General features: G+C 45.1%; 5 protein-coding genes and 1 long non-coding RNA gene across 11 annotated transcripts; 2 read left to right on the top strand and 4 right to left on the bottom strand.

Annotated features, from left to right (window-relative positions):
- Nucleotides 1-110: 110 nt before the first annotated feature.
- Nucleotides 111-4,667, bottom strand: LOC101765541 (actin-related protein 2). The gene is made up of 15 exons (XM_004964995.4): nt 4,509-4,667; nt 4,102-4,212; nt 3,888-4,022; nt 3,677-3,748; nt 3,507-3,585; nt 3,351-3,400; nt 2,796-2,899; nt 2,636-2,704; nt 2,488-2,551; nt 2,348-2,416; nt 2,160-2,243; nt 1,533-1,591; nt 1,188-1,254; nt 839-922; nt 111-642 (listed from the first exon to the last, which is right to left on the bottom strand). Exons 1-15 carry the CDS (start codon nt 4,548-4,550, stop codon nt 562-564), a joined length of 1,170 nt encoding a protein of 389 aa, XP_004965052.1. The 5' UTR covers nt 4,551-4,667; the 3' UTR covers nt 111-561.
- A 553-nt stretch (nt 4,668-5,220) lies between these two features.
- LOC101765140 (pentatricopeptide repeat-containing protein At3g62890) lies at nt 5,221-7,232 on the top strand. The gene has a single exon (XM_004964994.2). The coding sequence runs from the start codon at nt 5,288-5,290 to the stop codon at nt 7,091-7,093; it is 1,806 nt and encodes a 601-aa protein (XP_004965051.1). The 5' UTR covers nt 5,221-5,287; the 3' UTR covers nt 7,094-7,232.
- Nucleotides 7,233-9,373: 2,141 nt separating this feature from the next.
- Nucleotides 9,374-12,170, bottom strand: LOC101764727 (protein BOBBER 1). The gene is made up of 6 exons (XM_004964993.2): nt 11,545-12,170; nt 10,459-10,631; nt 10,290-10,338; nt 10,034-10,200; nt 9,870-9,953; nt 9,374-9,759 (listed from the first exon to the last, which is right to left on the bottom strand). The coding sequence occupies exons 1-6, from the start codon at nt 11,978-11,980 to the stop codon at nt 9,721-9,723; spliced, it is 948 nt and encodes a 315-aa protein (XP_004965050.1). The 5' UTR covers nt 11,981-12,170; the 3' UTR covers nt 9,374-9,720.
- Nucleotides 12,171-14,010: 1,840 nt separating this feature from the next.
- Nucleotides 14,011-16,163, top strand: LOC101770963 (pentatricopeptide repeat-containing protein At5g15300). The gene is made up of 2 exons (XM_004966783.2): nt 14,011-15,934; nt 16,055-16,163. Exon 1 carries the CDS (start codon nt 14,199-14,201, stop codon nt 15,756-15,758), a length of 1,560 nt encoding a protein of 519 aa, XP_004966840.1. The 5' UTR covers nt 14,011-14,198; the 3' UTR covers nt 15,759-15,934; nt 16,055-16,163.
- On the bottom strand, nt 15,987-17,630 carry LOC101764322 (casparian strip membrane protein 1). Its single transcript, XM_004964992.2, has 3 exons — nt 16,828-17,630; nt 16,604-16,727; nt 15,987-16,483 (listed from the first exon to the last, which is right to left on the bottom strand). Exons 1-3 carry the CDS (start codon nt 17,040-17,042, stop codon nt 16,268-16,270), a joined length of 555 nt encoding a protein of 184 aa, XP_004965049.1. The 5' UTR covers nt 17,043-17,630; the 3' UTR covers nt 15,987-16,267.
- A 2,211-nt stretch (nt 17,631-19,841) lies between these two features.
- LOC101764056 lies at nt 19,842-24,684 on the bottom strand. Of its 6 annotated transcripts, none has more exons than XR_215024.2 (3): nt 23,373-24,684; nt 23,183-23,279; nt 19,842-22,559 (listed from the first exon to the last, which is right to left on the bottom strand). It is a non-coding gene; the product is annotated as an uncharacterized LOC101764056 (long non-coding RNA). The 6 variants fall into 6 exon arrangements; XR_002677490.1 differs by having other exon boundaries at nt 19,842-23,279; nt 23,373-23,428; nt 24,485-24,684; XR_002677491.1 differs by having other exon boundaries at nt 19,842-23,282; nt 23,373-23,428; nt 24,489-24,684.
- Nucleotides 24,685-25,550: the final 866 nt, after the last annotated feature.

Below are 25,550 nucleotides of genomic sequence, written 5' to 3'. Positions count from 1 at the left end.
GCTTTCGTGTCAAGAGCTGAATCGGGGGGAAATTATGGAGCAACATGCGTCGCCTTTCATGTCCTGAATAGGTAACTGCAGATTCAGAACGATGTTGGTGAAGCAGGAACTGCAGGGCCAACGAACTCGTATGTTCTTGCATCATCAAGCCTCGTTAGGCTCATACCAATCTCTACAGAGTTCAACTGCTACGTACTAATCTTCAAACTTCACCAGTATTTCCTCTGGATTAACACAAACTTTTACCTACTCGTATCTCAAATCCACAATAGCTCAACAGTACCTGAAATTCACGAGGTGGCTCAACAATAGAGGCCAAATCGAGCAATAACGCCGTCCCAAGGATCGCCTATCATGTTCAGTTGTTCACGACGGCTAGATTACAACATGACACCAACAACGAAGATGTAGTGCTGAGCTCTTCTTTCTGCATGTAACCTTAACTATGCAATCGATCTGTGGCCGGCATGGTAAGCTCTGGCCCTTCTTTCAGTCAGTGTGGAGAGATCCCACCCGTTCCTTCTGTTCAGGAATGGATGATTAGCTCTTGAGGGGTGCGGCTTATGCCTGTCCACACTTTCTTAGGCAGGCAACACCTTCTTCCTGGTACTCCTGCCTGGTGATCCAGAACTCAGGTGCATCCTGCATGTCCGGCACAATAGGTCAGAAAGTATATAACTAGCAATGCAACACAGCATAATAGGATGATGCAATAACAGCTATATACATGACAAAGCCACAGCGTTTATTGTGTTCCTTTCCTATACTTGTTTCCTCACCCAAACTGACTTATACACGATTCTTCGTGAGGGTGTGACAGTGCGTATACAAGAAGTACCTTCATGATTCCAGCAAGTACTGCACCTCCCAGGTAGACCATGTGCTTTCTCCTTGGAGGATCCTCTATCCGCAGTCGTAATTTCTATGCACAAAAGGAGGAATGTGTTACCATAGAAACAGAGAGCGGGTGCTAATTCATCATATTCTTTCTGAAAATGCATTGGGATTGTTCTGTCTATGAGTTCAATAAGATTATGCACTTTTATTTCCTATTTGTAAAAGAAGTGCAAGTTCTTTGACAGGAAGGATTTGTCATAAATTTCAAAAGAGAAAACTAACAACTGTAGACCAATGACTACAACAATGCAAGGGTAGAATATCAACAAGATTACGTGCCAGTATATTACCTTCAGGCCGTCTTTGTTTCCCTTCAAAACTACATCAAGATAGCGATCAAGAATTTCCTTCTCCAACCTTGTAAAAAGTAGTAATTTGTTAGGCATATGCAACCTAGAAGTTTATGTGAAACAGGAAAACTATTGGTATAAGAAACATGACAGGTAGTTATCATAGCAATATCCATATACATTATATGACAACTACCAAAAAGGCTGTCAGAAGAAACACTTAACATGAATAATGTTGTTTCCACTCATGATCTTTCCGTGCTGGTAGTAGAATAAAATAGATAAATGAAGACGAGCATATGCTCACGATTACAAACTTTAAACTAAAAGAATTTATAGTCTTACCGACTTGGCAGACCAGGGTACATGGTACTTCCTCCACTCAGGACAATATGTTGATAAAGCTGCAAAATGTGACCAGATATTCAAATAAGAAAAAAGACACACAACATGGTCAATCTATTAAAGAAACTATGCAACCTAAAGCAAGTAGGAAACTAATGTAATTGATATGTCGATATGGTTTCAGCCCCTTTATTGAATTTGACTTAAGTCCAGAACGTAAGCATCAAAGAAATTTAAATAAATTCAACATTCTAAATAAATTTAAGCACTATACTGTTTAATTCACTATTTGATGTTGTGTTGCCTGCAAAGAAAGACAGCAGAGCGACAAGTATCCGCAAGTCTAATAACAGTATTTAAATAGCTAAGTTTGTTGAGTTGCCATATTCAAGATGCAATATCACAGCCTCTGTATAAATATATAAAACCAAAAAATATTACACCCAATCATTTGTTCCACATGACTCTGTTCATGCACACATTGTCCGAGAAAGTTTGACTCCACTAGTGTCATAACTCATAAGAACTAAATCGGTAAAATATTAACCCATCATTTCCAATCCAAGTTTCAAGTGAACAAGTAAAAACTTTGACAGGCAAGGTACTGTACTGGTAAGATATGTTTACCGTCATCCGGTTGTCGATATCCATTTCCTGAATGCAACGGAATGCCATATCTGCCATCCCATCACCTTCAACATCTATTAATTCCTATTCAATAAATATTTGATGAATACTACCCCATTGCTGACCTTGCTGACACAATTGATACTGCAATAAGCAATACTATGAAGGAAAAGAAATGGAAGTCTTACGGGAGTGAAAAGTGCTTCAGGAGCTTGAAATCGTTCAGTGCCCACTTTAATAACTCTTCCATCTGGAAGCTGATCACAAGAACTGAGCTTACAATAAGAAAAGGAACAGGGAAGAAACGAAAGCAGGACAATATACTTACAGTGTAACTTTTCACAAGGATTGTGGTCTCAAGTCCGAGCTGGTATTCTCGTTTGTAGTCGTAGCTGTATATCATTTAGCTGTCATGACTACATATATAACATCAAGGTAGAAACAATAACTAATTTAAGAACAATAAAACAACTGACCTTAAATAGCATAGCTTCTCTTTTATTTCTCTGACTGTCTCAAAGTCAGCAGATTTGTTCATAGCATACCTTTTAAAGTGGAAGTATTAATTGAATTAGTAAAATAATAATTTAGCAGCAACTACAGAAGACAACATCTTCAGAGCAGGATAGGTATTACCCTCTTCTTGAGAGCAGGTCGACAAGATAAGATGTTATATGCCTTCCAGCTACATTCATTCTTTTTGTTAGATGTGGATAAGAGTATCCATCAACTACAGGCACCTGATGCATAACAAAGATGATAGGTATAAAATTAAGGTTGGAAACCTAAATAAATAGTAAAACATACTCTGGTAGAAGTAAATCATAAGGAAATAACATAATATCAAAGGGCCTGTTTAAAGGAGCATCTTGAGCACAGAAGACTCAATTATGCTTTTTAAAACTAATAATGCACAAGTTCAATTACATATTTTTTATGCTTTTTACTACTGTTCATCAGTGATTCCTGATTTACAATTTTATAGTCGCCAGATTCTTAAAACACTTTCATACAGCATACTGAATTCATTGACTGACGTGCTACTTAAAATGACATCGTATGCTGTTCTGGGTTATATGTTGCTGATTACCATGATATTTGAGTTGGTTACACAAAGATGATTAGAAATGGAATGTACCACTTCAAAGCTTAGTAGCTAGTAGAATATAGGGAAGAACATTATTCTCATACCACATGAGTAACACCATCACCAGAGTCTATCACAAGTCCTGTTAGCAAGCCTGAAAGGTATACACACATGTAAAAAGTGGAGTGTTGATGCAATCTTGTATGTGCTTGTGTGAAAGCACAGACACTAGCATGTGGTGGTTGAGGGAGAGAGATGACCTTGAGCATACAGTGAAAGAACTGCTTGAATCTGGATGAAGACCCCAGCAAAGTTATATTTCTCGAACATTGTCTCAATCTGTACATTATGGGATTAAATTTGTTAGTCATTGATGTTAGAAACTGCAATGCGGTAGTATATGACAACTTGATAAAAGCAAATGACATACCATCTTTTCACGGTTTTTCACAGGATTGAGTGGTGGATCTGTCAGTAGGATTTTACACTCGGATGGATCAACCTAAATGGAGAAAATAGAAAGGAGTTGCTTTACTAGCTAGGTGACTTTAAGAAAAATAGCCAAGGATATAGGGGATTGTTTTTCCCAGAGAAAGGGTATGACATTACAAGCAGAGGTAAGCATATCATTACAGATATACCTTCAGCTCACTGTAGAAGGCATTATCCCAAATATGGCCCATATCATCCCAATTTTGAACAATCCCATTGCTGACAGGATAAGATACATCAAGTTGATGTCTCAAGTCAGCACAAGCTGCTCCAACTACAATATCCTGCAATGACCAAAAGCACCAATTATAAGTTGTACTCAAGAAGTAAGTTCAGCAAAGGTGATAACAGAAATATTCATACCGTCAGTTCTTGTTCCTGGAGCGACTCCTCATAACGAAGCAGTGGTCTTCCAACAACACAAGGAAACACGGACGTCGGGAAGTTCTCACCGGCAAAGCCACACTTTACATACTGCAGCCAAAGGTGCCAAATTAGAGAATGGAATCATCCACTTTGAAATCAGCAAGACCCTCCCCGCGTGGCGGGACTGAGTACTGATCCCAGAATTCCTCGATCTCGCAAGACCCTGCCCGTGTCCATCGACTCGCGAACCGACCACCCAGCCGGCGGACGAAGCAGCGGCGATTCCCCCAGGGCGCTACGCGAGAAGCTCGGCCCGAGATTCGGCCCAAGAACAGGTCGGGAGGCGGATCTAGGAAGGGAATGGAGCGGAGGGAGGGCGGAGAGAGGGATCGGGGAGGGCTCACCCCGGTGCCATTGTCGCAGACCACCACGTTCCTGCTCTCCATTGGCGCCTCCCCTGTTCTCCCCCCTTCGTCCTCACCCTCTCCACCTTTCTGTTTCTCTGAGCGTGGAAGCTACGGCACGGGGAGGGGAGGGGAGGGAGGACCGGAGGAGACGAGCAAGACCGGGGAACTGACTGCAGCAACCGCGGATGCTCACTTACCGTCGGATGTCCACGTGGACGGCGTCTGATCAGCTGCTCGGTTGAAGAAAGCATTTATCTATTCATCTTTTATTGCAACGATGAATCAGGTCATTTTGTTCCTTGGAGGTGTACTTATATTTATTCAGCTGTTATTTTTATCGATATAAACTATTTGATTCAATATTTCTTGTAAAAATAGGTAAATCCACATAAAGCGGTTGAGTGTGCATGCGTGTATGTTAGTATTTGTATTTTACTGCGTTTCAAAAAAGAAAGAAATGTCAAAAAATATGTCGATCACTAAAATAGTTGAATCAATGAATCAAATGGGACAATATTGTGTGTATAAATGTTGAATCAAAAACTTTGACAAGTAAAATAATGTCGAGTAAAAAATAGACATGTGGAAAGCTAGTAACTCGAAGGAAAGAGGCGAAGAAAATTAGCTAAAACGGAAAGAGGTGGGAGGAAATTGCCACTATTTCATATTGCTTTTGTCGCTCAAAGTTTAAGCAAAGCGTAGGCACCACTCGCACAGAATTATCAGAGGATCTTATCACCGGTGGCTGCTCTGCTCCCCCTCTCCAAGCTCCGACAATGTCCGCCCCCGCCCCGACCCCCATCCCGCTAATCACCATCGCCGAGCTGCGGCAGCACCACTCGCAGCTCGTCCGCCTGGGCCTCGCCTCCCACCCTTCCCACGCGCGCCGCCTCCTCTCCTTCCTCGCCCGCGACCCCGACTCCCACTTCCCCTACGCCGCCCGCCTCCTGGCGCACCACCCGGACCCGCACCCGGCGCTATTCAACCCGCTCCTCTCCGCCCTCCCGTCGCGCCACGCCGCGCGGCTCCTGGCCCTCATGCTCTCACTGCCCCTGGCCCCCGACCACTTCACCTTCCCGCGCGTCCTCCCCGGCGCAGCGCCGCTCCTCCTCGTCGCCCAGCTCCACGCGCTGCTCGTCAAGCTCGGCTTCCACTCCCACACGCAGTCGCTCAACGCGCTGCTCGCCGCGTACCTCGCCAACGCGCGCCCCGACCTCGCCTCCCGCGTCTTCCGCGGCGGCGGCGGCGGGGGCGCCCTCGACGTCGTGTCGTGGACCACCATGGTCGGCGGGCTCTGCAAGCTGGGGCTGGTCGACGTCGCGCGGGAGGTGTTCGACGGGATGCCGGAGCGGAACCTGATATCGTGGAACGCGATGATGTCTGGGTACGTGAAGGCCGGGCGGTTCCTGGACGCGCTGGAGGTGTTCGACGAGATGCGGGCGCGCGGCGTGGAGGGGAACGGGTTCGTCGCGGCGACGGCGGCGGTGGCGTGCACGGGCGCCGGCACTCTGGCGCGCGGGAGGGAGGTGCACCGCTGGGTGGCGCGGAGCGAGATCCGGATGGATGACAAACTGGCGACCGCGGTGGTCGACATGTACTGCAAGTGCGGGTGCGTCGAGGAGGCGCGGCGCGTGTTCGAGGCCCTGCCGGCGAAGGGGCTCACGACGTGGAACTGCATGATCGGCGGGCTCGCTGTGCACGGGCGCGGCGAGGACGCCGTCGAGGTGTTCGCCCGGATGGAGAGGGAGGGCGTGGCGCCGGACGACGTCACGCTGGTGAACGTGCTCACGGCCTGCGCGCACGCGGGGATGGTCAGCGAGGGTCGCCGCTACTTGGACCACATTGTTCGAAGATACGGCGTCGAGCCGAAGATGGAGCACTACGGCTGCCTGGTTGACTTGTATGGAAGAGCAGGGCAGCTGGACGAAGCCAAGAAGGTGATCGACGACATGCCGATGGAGCCGGACGTCGGCGTCCTCGGCGCGCTGTTTGGTGCGTGCAAGCTCCACGGCGATGTCGACTTGGGCGAGGCGATCGGGTGGCGCGTCATCGAGCTGGATCCCCAGAACAGCGGCCGCTACGTGCTGCTGGCGAACCTCCTCGCCACCGCCGGCCGGTGGGAGGACGTGGCCAGGGTCCGGCGGCTGATGGACGAGCGGAACGTGAGCAAGGAGGCCGGGCGGTCCGTGATCGAGGTCGACGGCGAGGTCTGCGAGTTCCAGTGCGGGAGCCTGAGCCATCACCAGGCAGAGGAGGTGTACGCCATGGCCAGGGACATGATGAGGAGGATCGGGGCAGAGGGCTACGTGCCCGACACGAGGGACGTGCTGCACGATATTGCGAAGGAGGAGAAGGAGACGCCGCTGCTCTACCACAGCGAGAAGCTGGCCATCGCCTTCGGGCTGCTGCGCACGAGGCCCGGCGACACGATGCGGATCACGAAGAATTTGAGAGTTTGCAGGGACTGCCATGAGGCGACCAAGTTTGTGTCTCGCGTCTTTGACCGCGAGATCGTGGTCAGGGACAGGAACAGGTTCCATCATTTCAGGGATGGGAAGTGCTCGTGTAAAGATTATTGGTAATAAAATACATTAGGAAATTTATGTTATACTCGAAGATGGAGCTTAATGTTTTTTCTTAGTTTTGTTTGATCCATCTTTTAAGAGCATTCTAATCTGACATGTTATATATGTCGTGTTGAAATTATAAGCAAGTCTACAAGAGCAAGATATGACCAAGATTAAGACATGCTTACTGGCCTGGTTTGGATAAATCTGGGAAGTCATATTCCTGATTCTTATCGGGTTTGATTCGATTGATCTGCCCAGCGATGTGTTGCCTGTTGCGATTTGATTCACTCGACCTACTGGATACATTAAAGAGGTCTACGTGGCGAGGGCTCTCGCAACAGTAGCAACCCGAGAACCCTTAGGACAATTTCAGTAAAAAAAAAACACTACGGCAGGTTCTCTACAACTCCCCATTTCAGAAAGGTCTTCAAATCCCCCCTCTATCTTCCACTCCTTCCAAAGCAACTTCAACAAAATTGCTATTTTTAGCTCTCGTTTGACTATCTAGCCAACTTGCTAAAAATATTTCTCTCCACATTAAGTTACACATTCCAACATATTGTTCATTTCTCACTATCCCAACGATAAGCTTCCTCTCTAAAGATCCGCGCTCTCCATCGATTCCAACAGCCTCTCCATTTGCACTTCAATAGACTCTCCATTTTGCGATTATTATGCATGGACCCACATTTGACAAGCCAAATTCGCTTGCCAAGTTTGGCAAGTGCAAGAGAACATTTGGCAAGTCGGATAGGTTAGCCATCCGGTTAGCAACTTTGTCGTGGAGAGGGAGATGGTCGTGCTGTTGGAGTTGCTCCCTCTATCCATAGGGTATTACTAGAGCTGGAGGTATTGTTTTAACCCTCAAAAAAATAGAGTGGAGGCTTTGATTTGAGGGCCGTGTGCATCACATGCAAACTAATTCCAAAGCTAAAAAAGTGACAACCGAAACATCCAAATCAAAATACGATTGCAGCACTATATTTATTTTAATAAAATCTTCAAAATAAGATCTCACTTGAGTATGTTTTGGTCAAAATAGTGAAGTTATTTTCCTTATCATATAAATTAGTCACATACTATTTCCTGGCATGTATATTATTTGATAATTTACTTCCTGCTACGAGCTGTTAAGTTAATTTTTTGTTCTTAAGTTAAATTTCGCAGACCATAAAGGTTATTTTTTTCTAATATTCATGGAACTATCACGCTTACTTTTTCTTAACTTTCACATAGTATAAAGTTATTTTCTTGATCTAGATGCAAATCATAAATTACATTTTCCAATATTTATGGACAAGTTATCTTTTTCTTAACTTTCAGGGAATTCAAAGTTACCTTTTTAATACGCGTGCGGACCATAAAGTTACTTTTTCCAATATTTATTTGTTACAAATACTAATTATTTTTTTCTTAACTTTCAGAGTGAGAAGTTGCGTTAAAAGTAGGCGGCTAGCTAAGTAAGAGAGGGCACTCCCGATAGCAGTAGGTCGAGAGTCCTCCTGCCCAGCTGCCTCTCTCGCTCACGTATACACCCCTACAAAATAGAAGAAAAAGGAATTATATCGTTGACAAACCCGTCACCCCACTTCCCACCTCCCCACGACGCCCTCCACCACTGACCCTCCCCAACTGGCCTCCTCCATGACCATGACGGGAGTAAGGAGGTGCCACCACCACCTCCCCACACCTACCACCACCACCGGTCCGACAACCTTCCCAACCATTCCTCTAGACCCCGCATGGCCGCATGCACAAATCCCCTCCGTAATCTGAAACCTCAAAATCTAAACCATAATTCTAACCTCATACCCTAATCCAAACAGAGCTCACCAAAGTTGGAGACGTCACCGGAGAAGACGATGTGTTCGCCAAGGAGGAGGTGCCTCAATTTGTTACTCTCTTGTTTCGATTCGTTACTTCTTCATCTTTCTTTCTTTTTTTATCTTCTGACGTCTCCTTCTGTTTCCAAATTGAGGGGTTATCACAATCGAAAGCTCTCATAGAGCTCTCTCGATTTAGATTTTACGTACCTTAAATATAAACGTTAGATTAACTAAATGAAGTACTACGGTGGGTATGCTATTTTCAGCATAAGTGGGATGGAGTGGGTTGATTTTTTTTTTCCAAAAACAGTGAGCTCTCCGTGTAAGCTTATTTGGAGAGACCTCCAAATAGATTTAGGGTTCGATTAAACTGATCTGCTCATGTGTTCTGCTCGGAGGCCAGGGATGGCGATCGCTGCCAGCGAAGGACGCGGCGGCGGCGACGGTAGCTGAGACACTATCAACATAAAGCAGGTAACACTTGGGTCATTGACATTCCAAACACCGGCATGCGAACTTTTGTGCCGTACATGGCTCACGTGAGCATGGAACAGAGCACAGCAGCGGAACTTTCAGTTAACACGCATGTCGGAGGCAGTAGAACAGCACATTATGATCCACGCATAAAAATGATATAATCCAGTTCAGGAAACAAGTCACAGTCCTAGACACAAACTAGACACCCAAACAACCTGATGAAGATAATTGTAGAAACAATTTCCCCAACCAACCGTCTTCCAGTGACTGGCTTTGATCATCCTCAAGCTATTTTTGCCCCTGAGAAGCCCATCTCCGGGTGCTGTTTGATCATCCTCAAGCTATTTTCGCCCCTGAGAAGTCCATCTCCGGGTGCTGATGTGAAAAAATTAAGAGCTCAATCAGATACATAAATATACAGAATGGAAGCTACTCATGCGTGTAGCAAGACTGGAAGATGATACCAGCTCCACCATGGGACTTACCTCAGCCATGAACTTCTTGAGAATTTCTTGCTTCTGCATCTCATCACTTGTTGGAAGGCCCATCTGCTTCTGGCGTTGGTCAAACTGCACAGCAATGAAGAAATTTAGTTATTTCCGAGCACTAACAAGAATTATTCAGATGCGCATCAGGCTGTGTATCTTACCATCATCTTCTCCACAGTTTGTCTCGTCTCCGGATCCAAATCTGAAAGTTTGCTGCTCTCTGGCTCCACCTTTTGGGTATCAACTTCAGGGTCGCCCTTAATCACAGATTTCCACCACTCCATTTGGTTGTGCTTAGTGAGCAATATATTCAGTGATTTTCCATCCTCTGTAAGATGTATTACAAGGAAAACCATGTTCGTGAGGGGCTTTGGACGGAAGAGAATACAGGCAGGCTCAAATATAAAGCAGACTTACCTATGCTCCAGAAGCAGTCATCAACCTTAACTGGTTTATAGAGCTCACCCTAGTAAGATAGGAAGTTACAGTAGAAGTTAGAACCCAAAATATGTATTGTAACACCACATTTGATTTAAAAGATGCCAATCCATAGGAGGAGATGGAATATATTGCTGTAGCTACTTACGTCAATGATAAGGGGTTGGCCCTTCAGGCCAACCTTTAGATGGTTCTTCTTTATATCACAGACCACAAATCTTGATTTCGTTCCTTCAGGAACAGGAACAGTGATGTTAACCTCTGGCAACTGTTGAGTCCACGAGTACTTCTCCAAATCAAGACCATTGCCAGCATTTGGTTCTGTTTATTAGGACAGACATAAAATTAGATTTACTTAGGAGATCCCCAAAAGGTCAGTACAAATGACATACGAAGAAATTGTCTTAGATGGAAATTACTGCAAGTCCATCCCGAAGCAAATAAATGGCAAATGAATGTAACTTTTCCTAACAAGGCTGAGTTTTAGAAATTTAAGCATTTTGTTATCCACTGATATCATCAATGAGATGCAGTTTAAACATATCAAATGGTATAAGGACCCACTCTAGAATTCATTTTCTTATAGATACATAAATCCACCATCCAAGGATACATATACATATCAAGTAATTTAGTCAAAAACTGAAGCTCTATCGAATGAAAATTAGAAGCTCTACCGAATGAAAACTAGAAGCTCTACCAAATCTACCATCCAAGGATACATACACATACATATCAAGTAATTTAGTAAAAAACTAGAAGCTCTATCGAATAAAAACTAAGAGCTCTACCGAAAAACTGCATCAGGTTAACTAATCACATGAGTTGATTAAACAAAACTACTGCTACCTTGAAACTGATTAATTACACAAAAGTAAAGCCATGCAACTTGAAACCGACAGCCAAACTCCGAATCCATTGGTCAACTCATCACTGAAATAGGGAGCTTCTGCTCACTCTGGATTGCAGCCCCATTGCAGGTAATGCATCCCATGTATGTTGATCAGAGCATCAACCCCCACCTATTTAGTCAACCAATAACTATTCTGATAAGAAATCGTTCCTACTACTAACTCTGACCCTCCGATTCAGGACATGCGAGATAGGGATTAGAACCACATTTCAAAAGCCCTTCAGGACATGCGAGGGATTACCGGAACCACATCTCAAAAGCCCTATGGCGCAGCAGCGATAGCAATTTCAAAAGAGAACGGCTCCAGAACAGAGTACTCACGTCTCACGTTGCCCTCCTCCTTCTTATCCACCTCCATGCTGTCCTTCTCCGCCGAGCTCTCCGGCTTCTCCTCCGCCGCCGCCGGAGCCGCGGTCGCCGCCGCCGCAGCCTTGGACGCCTTCTCCGCCTCGGCCGCCGCCTTCCGCTCGGCCTCCTCCGCCTTCCTCTTCGCCTCCCTGGCCGCCCTCTCCTCGGCCTCCACCTGGGCCCTGGCGGCCGCCGCCATCGCGGTGACCTTGCTCACCGCGGACGGATCGCGGAACAGGGCCGACCGGCGGTGCGCGACGCCGATGGCCGCCTGGAGGAACGGCAAGGCGCCGCCGCACCGCTCCAGCAGCGCCGCGAGGGCCTCCTCGACCTCGGCGCCGCCCACCGCCGCCGCCTGCTGCTGCCGCGGCGGGGCCTCGTCCTCCTGGAAGTCGGAGATGATCGCCATGGAGCGATTCGCTAGGCTAGGGTTTCGTGTCGCGCCTGGGAATCCGAGATGGATCTCAGATTTCGGCGAGGGTTTTGGATGGGGAAGAAGCGGGGGCTTTGGACTTCGTTATAAGAGGGGGCGGCCGGAGAGGAGCGGCGAGATGAGTTGGAACTCGAGGCCGCTCCCCGCCCGGTTTGGTTTGGTCTAGAAGACTCTGGAGGCGTGTAGGGGGTTGACGCCTCGGGTCTTCGGAGAGAGCACGGGTGGATGACAGGTGGGGTCGGTGTACTTTGGATCCGATTCATATACAAACACAAAACAAAGAAACGGTAGTCGTCGTTCTATATTATGGAAGGCGAATCGGTGGTGCAGGTCTTGAAGAAGTCCAAAATTGTATTGGACTTGGAACGTGCATATAGAGCAAAGTAAGTATGTTTTGTTTGCACTTCCAATCAAACATGGCAATGTTCTTCATGAATCTTGTTCTAAAATGATTGTGATTCTATCATAACTAGGAGACACTTAAATTGACTATAAGGAAAAATACCATCGGTGAGCCCCTCCTCTTTCAAAATCTCCTCTATCTACGATGGGTAGTGGACGGAGCGGTCGGCATCTAGTCGCTAACGACCACAAGTAGGGATACAGGGCAGCGGGGCATGGGTGGAGGAGGGATTTAGGGTTTCGAATTTGAGGTTGGGAGTTCGACTACCAGGATTAGTAGTATGGCCATCGGCGGCGGCAAGCCCTGTGGCTGCTGTGGGTTGTGGGCAGTAAGGACGGTGGCCATGGCTCTATCGATCGGGTTAGTTGAGGAGACCGATTAGATAGGGTCGGTGGCGAGGGGCAACAAGGTAGTGAGTAGAGAGGTGGCGGGTTGTGGTGGGCAGATCTGGTGACGCCGTCGCCGCCTCAACCAGGAGGGCCGATGATGGAGCAAGGGGACCTTCAATCTCAAAAGGTGGTGACCATGGGAGGAAGGGGAAGGGGAGGGAAGAGTGGAAGACGGTCCTCACCGGCATCAGGGGTGAGGCGGAAGCGGACGGCATGGCGGGGTGTTGGCGGAGGAAGAAGTACGGTCGATGCCCTTGTCACGAGGAAGACAGGATGCGAGCGGGCGGCAGATAGACGGGTGAACTACATGTCCTTTTATAGTGGCAAAGGGTTGAGAGGGGCTCTCGACACAACTTATCTGCAGAGTCCCCTCGGTCTAGTTGCCTCCAATTGACTATACTCATGGTAATCTTTTTGTGTTGAATTACGAAATACATATTGCATATAGTTTAATGTTAGGGTATGAAAATTTCTTGCCTAAACATGCAAGAGTCCTTCAAACTAAAGAAACATATAGGAGAAAGAGGAAGTGTAATGGTAAAAGAGTATAGAAAGCATCCTCCTCTCCTACATAAGAGCACTTTTTATTCACGGGATAATATTATCAATGATAATTTGTCCTTAAGTTTCTTTGGAGGTCATTTGAATTCAGACCTGCTCGCTTCTGCTTTTCCTATATCTAGTTGAGCCGTTCGGCTGCAGCCTGCTGGCCCCAAGCAGTTGCAGCTTGATTTGGCATAGCCTATTTTACACCGTAAACAAATGGACTTGCTGCAGCAGCTGTTAATGGTTGTTGTAACTGTAGCTACAAGCTATTTTGACACAGTCATGATATGACTTAGGAGTATTTTTTTCATTATTTGTATTGGCACACAAATCGGCATTTAGTTTTTGCTAATATGTTATTTCAGTATGACTTTCATCCTATTTTATACTCTCCGCTCTATGGAAGTGTTTCCTCATTATTCAAATTAAACCAAAAGAAATGTGAATATAGCAAGGATTACAAATTCTACATAAGCTATATTGAAGCAAAAGCAAACATGAATTAGTTGGACCTTGAAAGGATTGCAAGTTGTTATAGATTTAATTGAACCGGAAGGCAACGCCAATACAGTCGGAAGGATTTCAAATGAAACACATCGTGTAAACTTCACAAGCCTCCAATGAACATTGTTTTGTTTCCACGAAAGCGTATTCTTTGTAAACTCGCTACCGTGTCTTCCTCGTACCCGCACCCGCCATCGCGCCGTTCGCCGTGTTGCCGCTCCAGCGGCGACGGCCACCCCTGCCGTACACCGCTCCCAGCGATCTTCTCCACAACGGCCTTCCTTACTCCTTACCTCCTTATTGACCACAGTGGCTTCCCAAAGAGACATTGCTCTCGATACACCGCAACCGCATGATCCGGAAGGGCTCTGCGCGCTTGAGCCCGCGCGCGCTCAAGCAAATCCACGGCAACCTCGTCGTCAGTGGCATCACCTCGCGCGGCCTGCAGCCCGTGCGCGACATTCTCCTCTCCTGCATCGTGTCGTTCCGCGGCGGCATGGACTACGCGCGCAGGCTGTTCGACGGAATCCCGCCCCCGGGACCGGACCTCTTCATGCACAACGCCATGCTGCGCGGGTACGCGCACGCCGGCGCGCCCCACGCGGCCTTCGCGTTGTACAGCCGCATGGAAGCGGTGGGTCTGAGGCCCGACGGGTTCACATTCTGCTACCTCCTCCGCGCCTGCTGTGCCGGCATCGGCATGCCGGTTGGTTCTAGCGCTGGGTGGCAGGTGCATGCCGTCGTCGTGAAGCTTGGGTTCTTGGAGGACGCGTTCGTGAGGAACGCGCTCATCAATATGCACGCGAAGTGCGGGGACTTGGGTGTCGCAGGCACGCTTCTAGGTGAGGCCAGCGAGCGGGACATCGTGGCGTGGTCGGCTGTCATAGCTGGGAATGCGGCCAGAGGTAACCTGGACGTGGCGAGGCAGATGTTTGATCAGTGCCGGCACAAGGACGTTGTGTGCTGGAACGTGATGCTGGGCGCGTATGCGAAGAATGGGGAGATGGAGAAAGCAAGGGAGCTGTTTGATTGTGCGCCGGAGAAGGATGTGGTTTCGTGGAACACCATCATCACCGGGTACTCAACGCAGGGAATGCTGGAGCAAGCATTGGAGGTCTTTGATGAGATGAGGGGTGCAGGGTGGATGCCTGATGACGCGACTATTGTTAGCTTGCTGTCGTGCTGTGCAAATGTAGGGTCACTTGATGCAGGGAGGATGATACATTCTTGGCACTTGGAAGGCAGACGATTAAGTATTTTGACCGGAAATGCATTGGTGTCAATGTATGCAAAATGTGGGGATGTCAATACTGCAATGGAAGTCTTTAGCCGGATGGAGGAGAAAGATGTTTGGACATGGAATTCGATCATTGGAGGGTTAGCCTTGCATGGTCAAGCGGAAAAATCAGTTCAGTTCTTCAGTAAAATGCTTGACGAGAAAATGCACCCAAATGAGATTTCTTTCCTATGTGTTCTCAGCGCATGCAGCCATGCCGGACTGGTTGAAGATGGTCAGAGGTATTTCTCTCTTATGAAAGAAAGGTATGGGATTGAGCCTAATGCAAGGCACTACAGTTGCATAGTGGACATGCTTGGCCGTGCAGGTCTACTGGATGAAGCATTTGCAATTGTGGGCAGCATGAGGCAACCAAGTGCAGTTGTATGGAGGACACTGCTTGGCGCCTGCAGAACCCATGGGGATGTGGCTCTGGGAAAGATTGCTCAGGAGAGGCTTCTTAGCATAAATGGAGATGCAAGTGGTGACTATGTATTGCTCTCTGGCATTTATTCATCATATGGTGAATGGTCAAGGGTGGAGACGGTACGGAGATCAATGGATAAAAGAGGGCTAAGAAAAGTTGTTGGCTGTGCTCAGATTGGCCATAAAACTGCTGGCCTTTCAACACTGTGACTGTGATTATGGGTGTTCTGCACTTCTACTATTGAATGGAAAATGGAAAAGGTGATAAACGCTCATGAATGACTTTTCATTTCTGCTTGTATACCAGAGACTGGAAACGTTAGTAGATCCCAGATCAGTCAAGTACTCAAGTCAAACCCGCCATGGTTTCACTGCCAGTATAGCAGGTATAGATTTATGAGCCAATCACATTTTCTTTATTTTATTTACTTGGGAAAATATTTTTACCAACTCTTTCAGAAACTATTGTGATTCATCCATAACAGTGCATGCATATTCATTTTCAGTAGCTTCTATATATGATGGTACACACCGTCAACCGTCAAGATAAAATAGGAGGTACAGAATTAAGGGCTTAAGGCAACATTTGAGATAGGATAGGAGGATCATAGCAAGAGGTAATAGGCACATGGATGGCTATATAAAGATAGCAAGCCCGATGACCACACTATTATATCATATACTTCACACTGCTGGAAGCAAATGATGCATGATTTGGTCTAGCGCCTCGCGAGGGCAATGGCGGAGAGTAATATCAGCAGGATCAGCAGAACCATGGCTCCGAATGAACCAATGAGGGATCCAGAGATACGCTCGCAGAATGAGTCAAACTGCTGGCAAATAGCAAGCCAGTTTGCCCTGACATTGCCCTTGTGTGCTAAGTACACAATGGCCGCTGCTGCAGATGCTCCCGCAGTCACCAGTGCTAGCATTGCCTTCAAAAGAATCACAAGGAAAACAGATCAATAAACAAGTTGAGTAACCATGCATACTTTCATGCAGGTTGATTTTCAAGTTCTCAATATGCTTTGAATAAGACAAAGGGGTAGTCTTACCGCGTCAAGAAAGATCAAGAGCAGCCTGCTGAATTTGGCCCTGCTCCTAATGATGTGCACTATTGATAATGGAAGTGAGAGGATGAGATAGGCACAGACAATAGAATTTGCAATGACGAAGAACCTGCCGAAAAAGGAAAGAAATTGAAACAGTTGGAGCATCAGATACTCATAGGATTGTTATCTGAAAGCATCGCTCTCTGCAGTTATGGATGTTGGCTCACGTGAGAGTAGGGAGATCACTGTACTGTGCCTTGAACCGGATGAACTGTGTGAAGAAAGGCAGTGTCTCGTTGGTGGTGCCCATTGCAATGGCGCTAGCAAGAGTGCCGATGATGGCAATGAAGCGAAGTATGAGATCTAGCACAGACAGTCCTTTGCTGACGCCCCTGCTCAGGGGCGCCTTGGATGTCTCACCATGCTCACTGGAGCCCTTCATTGTGAACGTTCTAAAGATCTCACCCTTATGGGACCTGATTGCTCAGCTGGTTTGAATAATACAGCCCTATCTCCCCCGCACATATATACATGGTGAGCTGCCTGAAGTGGAAATGGATTAGGTCAGCTCCGATGCCAGAGCAGGTGGCCGTACAGGGCGTGTTCTGGGAGTACTTCTAGGTGCATTTCGGTTGACACCTACTCTACTTGCTCCGTGGAGACCAATTGCTTCGTTTCGTGCAGAGTTTATGGTCTCTTTACATCAGTGGACTTCCAATGAGCGCTGCTATGGGCATGTCACTGCTATGTGTCCTACGCAGGAGGCTTCAACTAAACGCTTGTTAGCTCGTTCCAACTCCAGAAGCGTTGTGATATTCAACTTTATGTCAGTTCATAAGATCCGGGTGTTGTCTGTTTTGAGTTGGTGAATTATTTCTTGATCGTTACGGCTCCAAGCGTTGTGATATTCAGCTTTATGTCAGTTCTGTCTGGCTGCAAGGATCTGGCTCTTATCACTTGTCAGCCAGACTTTAGGTTGAGTGGTTGTATTATCTATACTTTCCTACTTATTTATTAATGATATATGTTCTTTACTAGCACAATACACTCCGCTCCGTTGCCACGGACCACAGTTAGAACTAAATAAATAATATTATTTACCTTGAAAATCTTAAATTTGGTTCCAACTCCAATAATTTATTATCCTAAATTTTACACTTGTATATATTTTATTTAATCCTTTCTACTCGCTTGAAAAGCATAAAGACATATTATAAGAATCACACCTCCCAACCTTAGTCTTTACCTTATGATTGTGTCGAACCAACGCATAGGGTAACCTACGTATTGATGCGTCTTTAATATCATTTAGAAGTTCTTCACTGTGTCGTGCATTGTACCGGCCACTTCTCTCTCTCAACAGTGGCTTGACCGACGAGGATGCACGTGGGCAGCCACGCCCTCTACGGCGAGCTCGGCGGCACCCTCCATTGCCTCACCGTCACTCCACTCAATCATCAAAATTTGTGCTGCAGCCAATACTAAATGCAAATAATATAGATTTAATATATTTCTAGAAAACCGCAAGGTTAAGGTTCTTGTGGAAGTTACTCACTCTAAGGATAAGTGGGACATGCCATAAATTTGGAACATCACGGATGTTCAGTATGTTCTCGATCTACAGGAATGAAGATAAAATATGAGTCAGAAAACAACGTGGATAAATGTCAACTTTTCAGACTTAATCATGAAACATACCGGGACATGGCAAGATTGTGAAAACTTCTCCGTAACAGATCCTATTAGTGGCTGAAAGAGCAGATAAATATAGCTAATGGCTGCTTGAAAAAATCATTATGAGGAAAATAAAATACAAATTGTACAGCAGATGTGCCATGACAAGTATCCAATGCACAGGGAAAAGTATCAGAAATCTCTACAATGACTTAAATATGGCATTTTAAAGCATCTACTATTAGCTATTCATACTTTTTTATGCTTTTACACTCTACCTGCGCTGACCGGCTTGCTAGAAGATCAATAATAGACATTGCTCAAGGTTACTTCCTTTTATTTGCGTGCCTTTTCTCCTTTTATTTACTTGTGATAAGCTATTGAGCTGAAGGTTGTGCAAGAACTTGGGTGTGTGTTTATCGCAGAGGCCGGATATATTTCCATTTTTTTTAAAAAAACCAGCTTTTATGTAAAAAAAATACAAAATCCTTGCCCCACTATTTGTCGAGATCTATACCGTCGGACAATGCACTTAAAGATATAGCCTTTTCCATAAGCTGCACCATATTGATCGTAGATGTTCATATCATCTAACAGCTTAGTAAAGATTTTTCTGTTAGCCTTTCACTTCTTATCATCTCAAAACTGCATACCTTTTCTCCAATAGCATTTTGAACGAGGAATGCGTCTCCTGCCATCCTTTCAACCACTTGCCCAGTGCTCATCTCCATATCAAAGAATGCAATATCTTGTCTCAGAGTCGCCTTGAGGTACAAGGCTCTGATTCGTGCTGCTTGTCTTTCTCCAGTTATTGTGCAAAAGAATTATGTTGCCTTCACCTTTGGATAGTGTTTGGTTTGTGCTAAGGTAACATAAACACAAAGGAAATCAAATTACAGTGTATTTGGTGGCGGAATGGGTAATTACCCTCTTTGTTTGGTTGCACTTTGGTAACATAATCAAATTACGGTGTGAGTGTTGTATCTGATTACCGTGGGAGAGGAGAGGTAACAAACTTGTATAGTATAGATATTATTTATGCAAGGGATTCGATTACAGTGCCAATTGATTACAAACCACCGCAACCAATAACAGGATTCGCTACCTTCAATATTTTAATCAGATTACGGTTACATTTGAGCCAAACCAAACACCATCTTGGTTTCTTTCCATTGCCTTCTTTGCTTTCTAGCATTGCGTCTTGAGAATCAAACAACTCAAATTCAGTTGAGATTTAGCTGACAAGCTGAAAACGCATACTGAGTAGTATGTACCATGGTGAGCCAAAAAGCAGGGGGTGCTCAATTATTAGTGTTAGAAATTCACGGCGGCTCCAGGCCCTGTAATTCAATTACTGGAGAACCTAGCACCACCATTTGGCGGCAAGCCTTGAGTAACCAAAGCAGGAAGAAAAAGCAGAAAGAGTGCTATGGTATATGACAGAAAAGAGTTTTTACAGATTCATTGTGAGGCAGATGGAAAAAAAAACAGTCAGGAATGTTTGTTTTTCACTTCATAATATGTGCATGCGCCGCACCACGTTTACATACCCAAACTGATTCCGGGAAGCATCATAATCAACGACATCCCATATTCTGCTGCATACAGTTATTACAATATTTCATGGGCACATTTAGATAGTCAAAATGTAAAACATATAACTACGTTTCCATTCCATATAAACATCTAGAAAGCTTACATATCACATTATCACTACATTCAGCATCATATAGATGGCATCGCACTTCTCCTGTATCATACAAAGAGTCAATAGTCAGAAACAAGAGAATCAACTGTTTCAAACCACTTACAGTAATTCTCCTGTATTTTGACCGCACATAAATTTACCGAACTTTTCCAACACAAAACAGAGTACTTGACTACAGTGTCACACCATATCACTTCTTCTAATCTTCCATGGACTCCTACTACCCTGCGTCTCGAATCACCAACCAGCCAGCACACTGTACTGTACATAAGTTAGATCTAAATACTGAAAAATCTCAAGTTAGATCTAAATACAGAAAAATCTCAATTTCAAAAGCTGGAGATGTATGATAACACTTGTAATAATAAAACCATTCACAGCCTCATTTGCTCACAACCCAAAAAAGAAATCACAAAAACTGAAGTCCAACACATTGCAGCTAGGAAAACAAGACAGCAATTGGCATAACAGGACCATAAAAAAAACAGTAAACACAGGGGCATTCTTGCATCAGTCAAGCCTTCATAATTCTTGCATCTACATGCACATTCCACGGAGCTCACTTGGCCAGCTTGGTTGATGGAGAATCACACACACCCACAGACAGGCAGGCCAGGAAGAGAAGAGAGAGAGAGAGAGAGAGAGAGAGAGAGAGAGAGAGAGAGAGAGAGAGAGACGGAGGCCAGAAGGCAGTAGTAGTACTAGCAGCTGCAAGAGCAGACCATCAACCAGAGTGGCCAAGCAGGCTTCAACGGGTGAAGTGCATTCTGATCTCCGTTCTTAGTGCAAACATCATAATCATCAGGCCGATACCAGAATGCCTGTCCCCCATAACAAAAACAAAATATTGGGACTTTGCATGACTAATGAGACACCACAGATATCACAACCAATGTTTTAAATAGCAGGCTAAACCCGGTTTAGAGGTGGAACTCTAAATCAGCTAATAGCAGAGCTAAATCTAACTATAGCGGGCTATATCGGCTAAATTGTACATGAACTCGAATAGTGGTAACATGCCTCAAATAGGTATAGCTGGCTATGGCGGGAGATTTAAAACCTTGATCACCTATACATCATCATTTATGCAGACTGATTTATGATGGCGAAAACTTCTTGACAACTTTATGCAACAGTACTACAGGGACACATTATGCATATGCCAAGCCTTCTTTTTTTTTTTTCAATCAACACACTCTTGCCTGGTGGAAAATCAGACTGACATTCATGCATGGATGGATGTACAGACTTATAATTGTGATTAGAGGAACTATATGATCCACCACAGAGGCCAAGCCAGCTTCAACGAATAAGTGTGTTAAGATCTCCGTTCTTAGTGCAAGAACAGCCCCATGAATATCAGTTTTTAGAACTTAGGCAGAGCTTGTGCTCAATTTCAGGAGGGCCAGTGCCATAAAGCAAGTGAATTAGGCTAAAACTAGCTTAGCATGCGCAATAAAACTATGCTCTAGCACTATAAAATGCCTCCTGTATAACTTTGCTACACTAACCCTAGCTACATCCTTGGTCTAACAAACATGCACCCATCCATTAAAAGAATGGTCATCGAAAGGTCCATTTTAGGTTCAGTTCTCATCAACTTATTTGTAATGCAGATCATCTGAGCAAGTTGTCACCCCACATCTCTGGTTCACTTCAACAAAATCTGAGTGGGATGTAAATTAGATCCAAGTGCTGAAAATCTTCATAATTTCAACAGCAGGTCAGATGGATGACAAAATTGGGCAATACTGCTACACAGCTCCACTATTTGCTTTGTAACCTCAGAAGGAAAAAATCACAAAAGAGGTCAATTACAATGCAGTTTGAAAAAGCCACTTGGAAAAAAGAAGAGAAACACCAAGCTTAGAGAGAAATTACTTGTTATAAAACGAATTTGTTCGATATGAGGTCATTCTTATATTTGCCAAGCCTTCATAACCATTGCACTTACATATGCATCCCCAGGAGCCCACTTAGCCAGCTTGGTTGATAGAAACACACACACACACACACACACACACACACACACACACATCCAGAGAGGGAGGGAGACAGAGACGGGGAAGAGACTCATTCTGGATATTGTAGTAGCAGCAGCAGCAGCAGACCATCAACCAGAGCAACTAAGCAGCCTTCAACAGGAGAAGTGCATTCAGATTTTCACTCTCAATGCAAATAACCTGTAATCATCAGGCTGGTACATTTGAATGCCCCCATAATAAAACCAAATTTAACATCTTTCCTTTCACATGTGTCTGCCAAAGCCTTCATATTTCGTTTTATCTACACACATCTTAACCGGAGCCAGCTCAGCCAGCTTGGTGGAAGAAAATCAGAGTGGGGTGTACATGGATGGATGGACTTATAGTAATTTGGAACGGAGGGAGTATATGGTCCACCACAGCAGCCAAGCCAGCTTCTACAGTCAAGTGTATTCCAATCTCCATTATACTATTGAAGAGGTAATCATCAGGCTGGCAAAGAGGCAAATCAGAACATCCCATGAACAAACACTGAAACTGGCATATCCGTAGGCTGCAAACTGTAGGCTTCCATTATGCCAATTTCTACAACCTGCTTAAACAGATTCATTGTTTTAAAAGCATCCACCTATCTAACCCTTACCTCAAGAAAAACAAAATAATAAAAAGACTCTCAGATTAGGTGAAGATCACTGAGGAATGCTAAGGCAAAACCCAAAGCCAAACATGATCCGAGAAAAAAAAGACATGTATGGCGACATGGAGTATTGATAGACTGGTTAAGCAGCAAGGCATAGTACAATAGAGATGCATATTCAGATCTCTATTCTTGCTGCAAACAATTTGATCATTAAGCTACAGACATATCAAGATATCCCTTCTGATCCAAATCTCACATGTGAGAAAAGATAAAAGGTTATGAAATAAGAAAAATAGTAACCACTATGCACCTTCTAGTAAGTTGACCCATAGCTTCATAAAAACATTCATATTCTAGTCTAGTTGATAGCACATAGAGCAACTGTATGACTGTATCACCAGGGACACTAAAAAGATCCCGTCTTCTCATCCTCAACAAATTTGAAATGGTGAAATATTGCAAACCACGAACTAGTCATGAATCCTCCAATGAGGACTTAAAGCCATATAAAAATACAAGGAGACGACATGCAAGAAAACAAGGCAACAAAACACAGATCAGAATCAGAGATTCACCTAGATGGAGTCATCATGCTATTGTGGGCATTCTTCCAATCTGCCAAACCTTTTGTAATTTTGCAACTACAGATACATTTCCCAGAGTCTATTTTGCCTGCTTTAAGGAAGAAAGCCAGATGTTAAGAAACATTTAGAGTAGAGGCCTAGATGTAGAACATGATCCAGCAGAGCAACCAGGCAAGCGTACATGGAGATGGGATTTAAACCTCAGCTCTTAACGCAGGTTGACAGGTCATGGTAAACCTGCAGTACACAAACTTATATCTTATCTTACAGCAAGACATCAGAATCTTTCATAAGAACAAACCAAGATAAAAATTCCATAAGATGCACAAAGGAAACTGGTGTTTCTCTGCTTCAAAAGATACACATAAAGAATCAACCTCATACACTCCATAAGCTATTTACAAAAACTGGAATTAGCTATTAGCATCAGAGATTCCCCTAGACAGAGTCATCATGCTATTGAGCCCCCACGAATGAGGAGCACTGCAGATGCATTGTCTTTGCTTCTCATCATCTGCCAATGGCAATAGGGTGAAATATTGAAAGTTTGCAACTCAAATTTCAGTCACAGTAAGATATTAATACCAACCAAATCAAAATCAGCACAGGCTGCACTGAAGTACTTCAAAAAGGCAAAACAGCTTTCGAAATAGAAACGGACACCTCGTTAAACAATTTATAAATAAATTTTGACAGGGCATTCTTCCAACCTGCATTAGCCTTCATAACTTTCGCATCTACAGATGCATCCCCCGGAACCCACTCGGCTTACTCGGTGGAAAAGCAGATGAGCAGCAAAGGAGATATATATATATATATATATGTATGTATATGTATATGAATGCATGCATGTGTGTGTATGTCGTTGCAGTTTTCCTCTCAGATAGGAACGCTGCACTAACATATCAGAACAGTGGGAGAGGTAGGGAGGTTAACGAGCCGAGCGAGATCGAGAGAGCCAGCCTGCCATGATCCACCACAGCAGCCAAGCGGGCTTCAACGAGGAAGCGCATTCAGATCTCCGTTCTTGGTGCAAACAATGCTAATCATCAGGCTGGCAGATCAGAATACCCCTCATGAGAAGAACAAACTAATCATCTAATCGGTTCGGAGATGAGGCTGAAACCCTAGTTCACAGATCCAGGGCCTCAAATCATCAAGGATCCACACGAAAACCGAGTGATCTCTCAAACTATAATAACAGCATCACGGGCAAACATCCGAATCCGAAAAAAAACAAAAGGGAACAAAAGCGGAAGACACAAGGTGCAGAGAAGAGAAGATAGGGGATACAAACTGAAGGATTCATGTGCCGCCGAGCGCCGACTCAAATCGGCAACCAAGGGATTTGCTAACCGTCTTGCTCCTCGGCATTCGCTTCCTCTTGCTCCGCTGGGGAGAATACCTAGGGCTAGCCTCGCTAGGGTTTTGGTGGGGTAGAGCGGCGGCTTCGACGGGGACTGGGAGAGACGGTGGAGGGAGGAGAGCGAGAGCCGAGAGGACCAGCGAGGCTGTATCGGTCTGGCCCTCCCTTCATATATGGGTTCAGGCATGTGGTTCCACGAGAGCTATTGGGCCCTCCTGGGCTGGATTGGGCTTTGCGGCCCAGTGTAAAAACTCAAGAAACGCATTGTGCCATGTACCGAAATTGAAACCGTTTACAGCAAAATAAACCTGGGTTTTTTTCTCTTCGTGAAAGTACGTATTTTTTTTTGCAGGAAGTGAAAGTACGTATTAGATCAAGACGAAGAAAAGTGCGACGGGTAAACACCGGAGCAAGGGTCCGACGGAAAAAAGATTTGGTCGGGAGCTGACAGAACAGCACGCGTGGTGAGCATAGAAAAGTTTTACTCAGGTTCAAACCTCCCAGAGAATAATAGCCCTACGTCCTGCTTGTATGTATATTTTTTATTGTACTCAAGAATACATGGGGAAAGCTTGTTCTTGAGCTCTGGAAAATTGAGGGAGCAAGCCCCGCTATCCTTGCCCCAGGTCTCCTCCTTTATACTTAAAGAGGGATCTAATACCAAGCAGCACAGAGGAAAATAAAGAAGCATGATCCCACAGTTGACGGGACGCTGCATGGGTGCCAACATGCTGCCGTCCGTCGGAGTGTGCAAGCCACCTCTTTCTTTATTGCTTGCATACATGCATTTCATGCATCCCTTTTATCTTGGAATCTTCATCATGGACCACGTGCTCTCAAGGGTGAAAATAGCAAATGGGTGGAGAGAGAGCACATGAGCGCCACCCCTCATGATGTACCTTGTCCTTAGGACCACGCCTTGGGGTTTCATGCATGTATTGCTGTGGAGGAGTTGTTTTTTATTTGTTCGTGCTTGCATGCTGCATGCCATCC

The sequence above is a fragment of the Setaria italica genome, chromosome IV (genome assembly GCF_000263155.2).
Source record: "Setaria italica strain Yugu1 chromosome IV, Setaria_italica_v2.0, whole genome shotgun sequence".
Taxonomy (NCBI): Eukaryota; Viridiplantae; Streptophyta; class Magnoliopsida; order Poales; family Poaceae; genus Setaria; species Setaria italica.
Note: the sequence above shows the minus strand (reverse complement) of the source record. Positions and strands in the feature narration are given on the sequence as shown.

Excerpts from the sequence above, each read along its gene's own strand:
- LOC101765541 (XM_004964995.4), bottom strand. The coding sequence starts at position 4,550 with ATGGAGAGCAGGAACGTGGTGGTCTGCGACAATGGCACCGGG. Across the intron at positions 4,023-4,101 it reads TCCAGGAACAAGAACTGACG|GATATTGTAGTTGGAGCAGC; the intron begins GTATGAATATTT and ends TGGTCATTGCAG. Across the intron at positions 1,592-2,159 it reads ATATCGACAACCGGATGACG|CTTTATCAACATATTGTCCT; the intron begins GTAAACATATCT and ends CACATTTTGCAG.
- LOC101765140 (XM_004964994.2), top strand. The coding sequence starts at position 5,288 with ATGTCCGCCCCCGCCCCGACCCCCATCCCGCTAATCACCATCGCCGAG.
- LOC101764727 (XM_004964993.2), bottom strand. The coding sequence starts at position 11,980 with ATGGCGATCATCTCCGACTTCCAGGAGGACGAGGCCCCGCCGCGGCAG. Across the intron at positions 10,201-10,289 it reads TGACTGCTTCTGGAGCATAG|AGGATGGAAAATCACTGAAT; the intron begins GTAAGTCTGCTT and ends TACATCTTACAG. Across the intron at positions 9,760-9,869 it reads TCAAGAAGTTCATGGCTGAG|CACCCGGAGATGGACTTCTC; the intron begins GTAAGTCCCATG and ends TTTTCACATCAG.
- LOC101770963 (XM_004966783.2), top strand. The coding sequence starts at position 14,199 with ATGATCCGGAAGGGCTCTGCGCGCTTGAGCCCGCGCGCGCTCAAGCAA.
- LOC101764322 (XM_004964992.2), bottom strand. The coding sequence starts at position 17,042 with ATGAAGGGCTCCAGTGAGCATGGTGAGACATCCAAGGCGCCCCTGAGC. Across the intron at positions 16,728-16,827 it reads AGTGATCTCCCTACTCTCAC|GTTCTTCGTCATTGCAAATT; the intron begins GTGAGCCAACAT and ends CTTTTTCGGCAG. Across the intron at positions 16,484-16,603 it reads TCTTGATCTTTCTTGACGCG|GCAATGCTAGCACTGGTGAC; the intron begins GTAAGACTACCC and ends ATTCTTTTGAAG.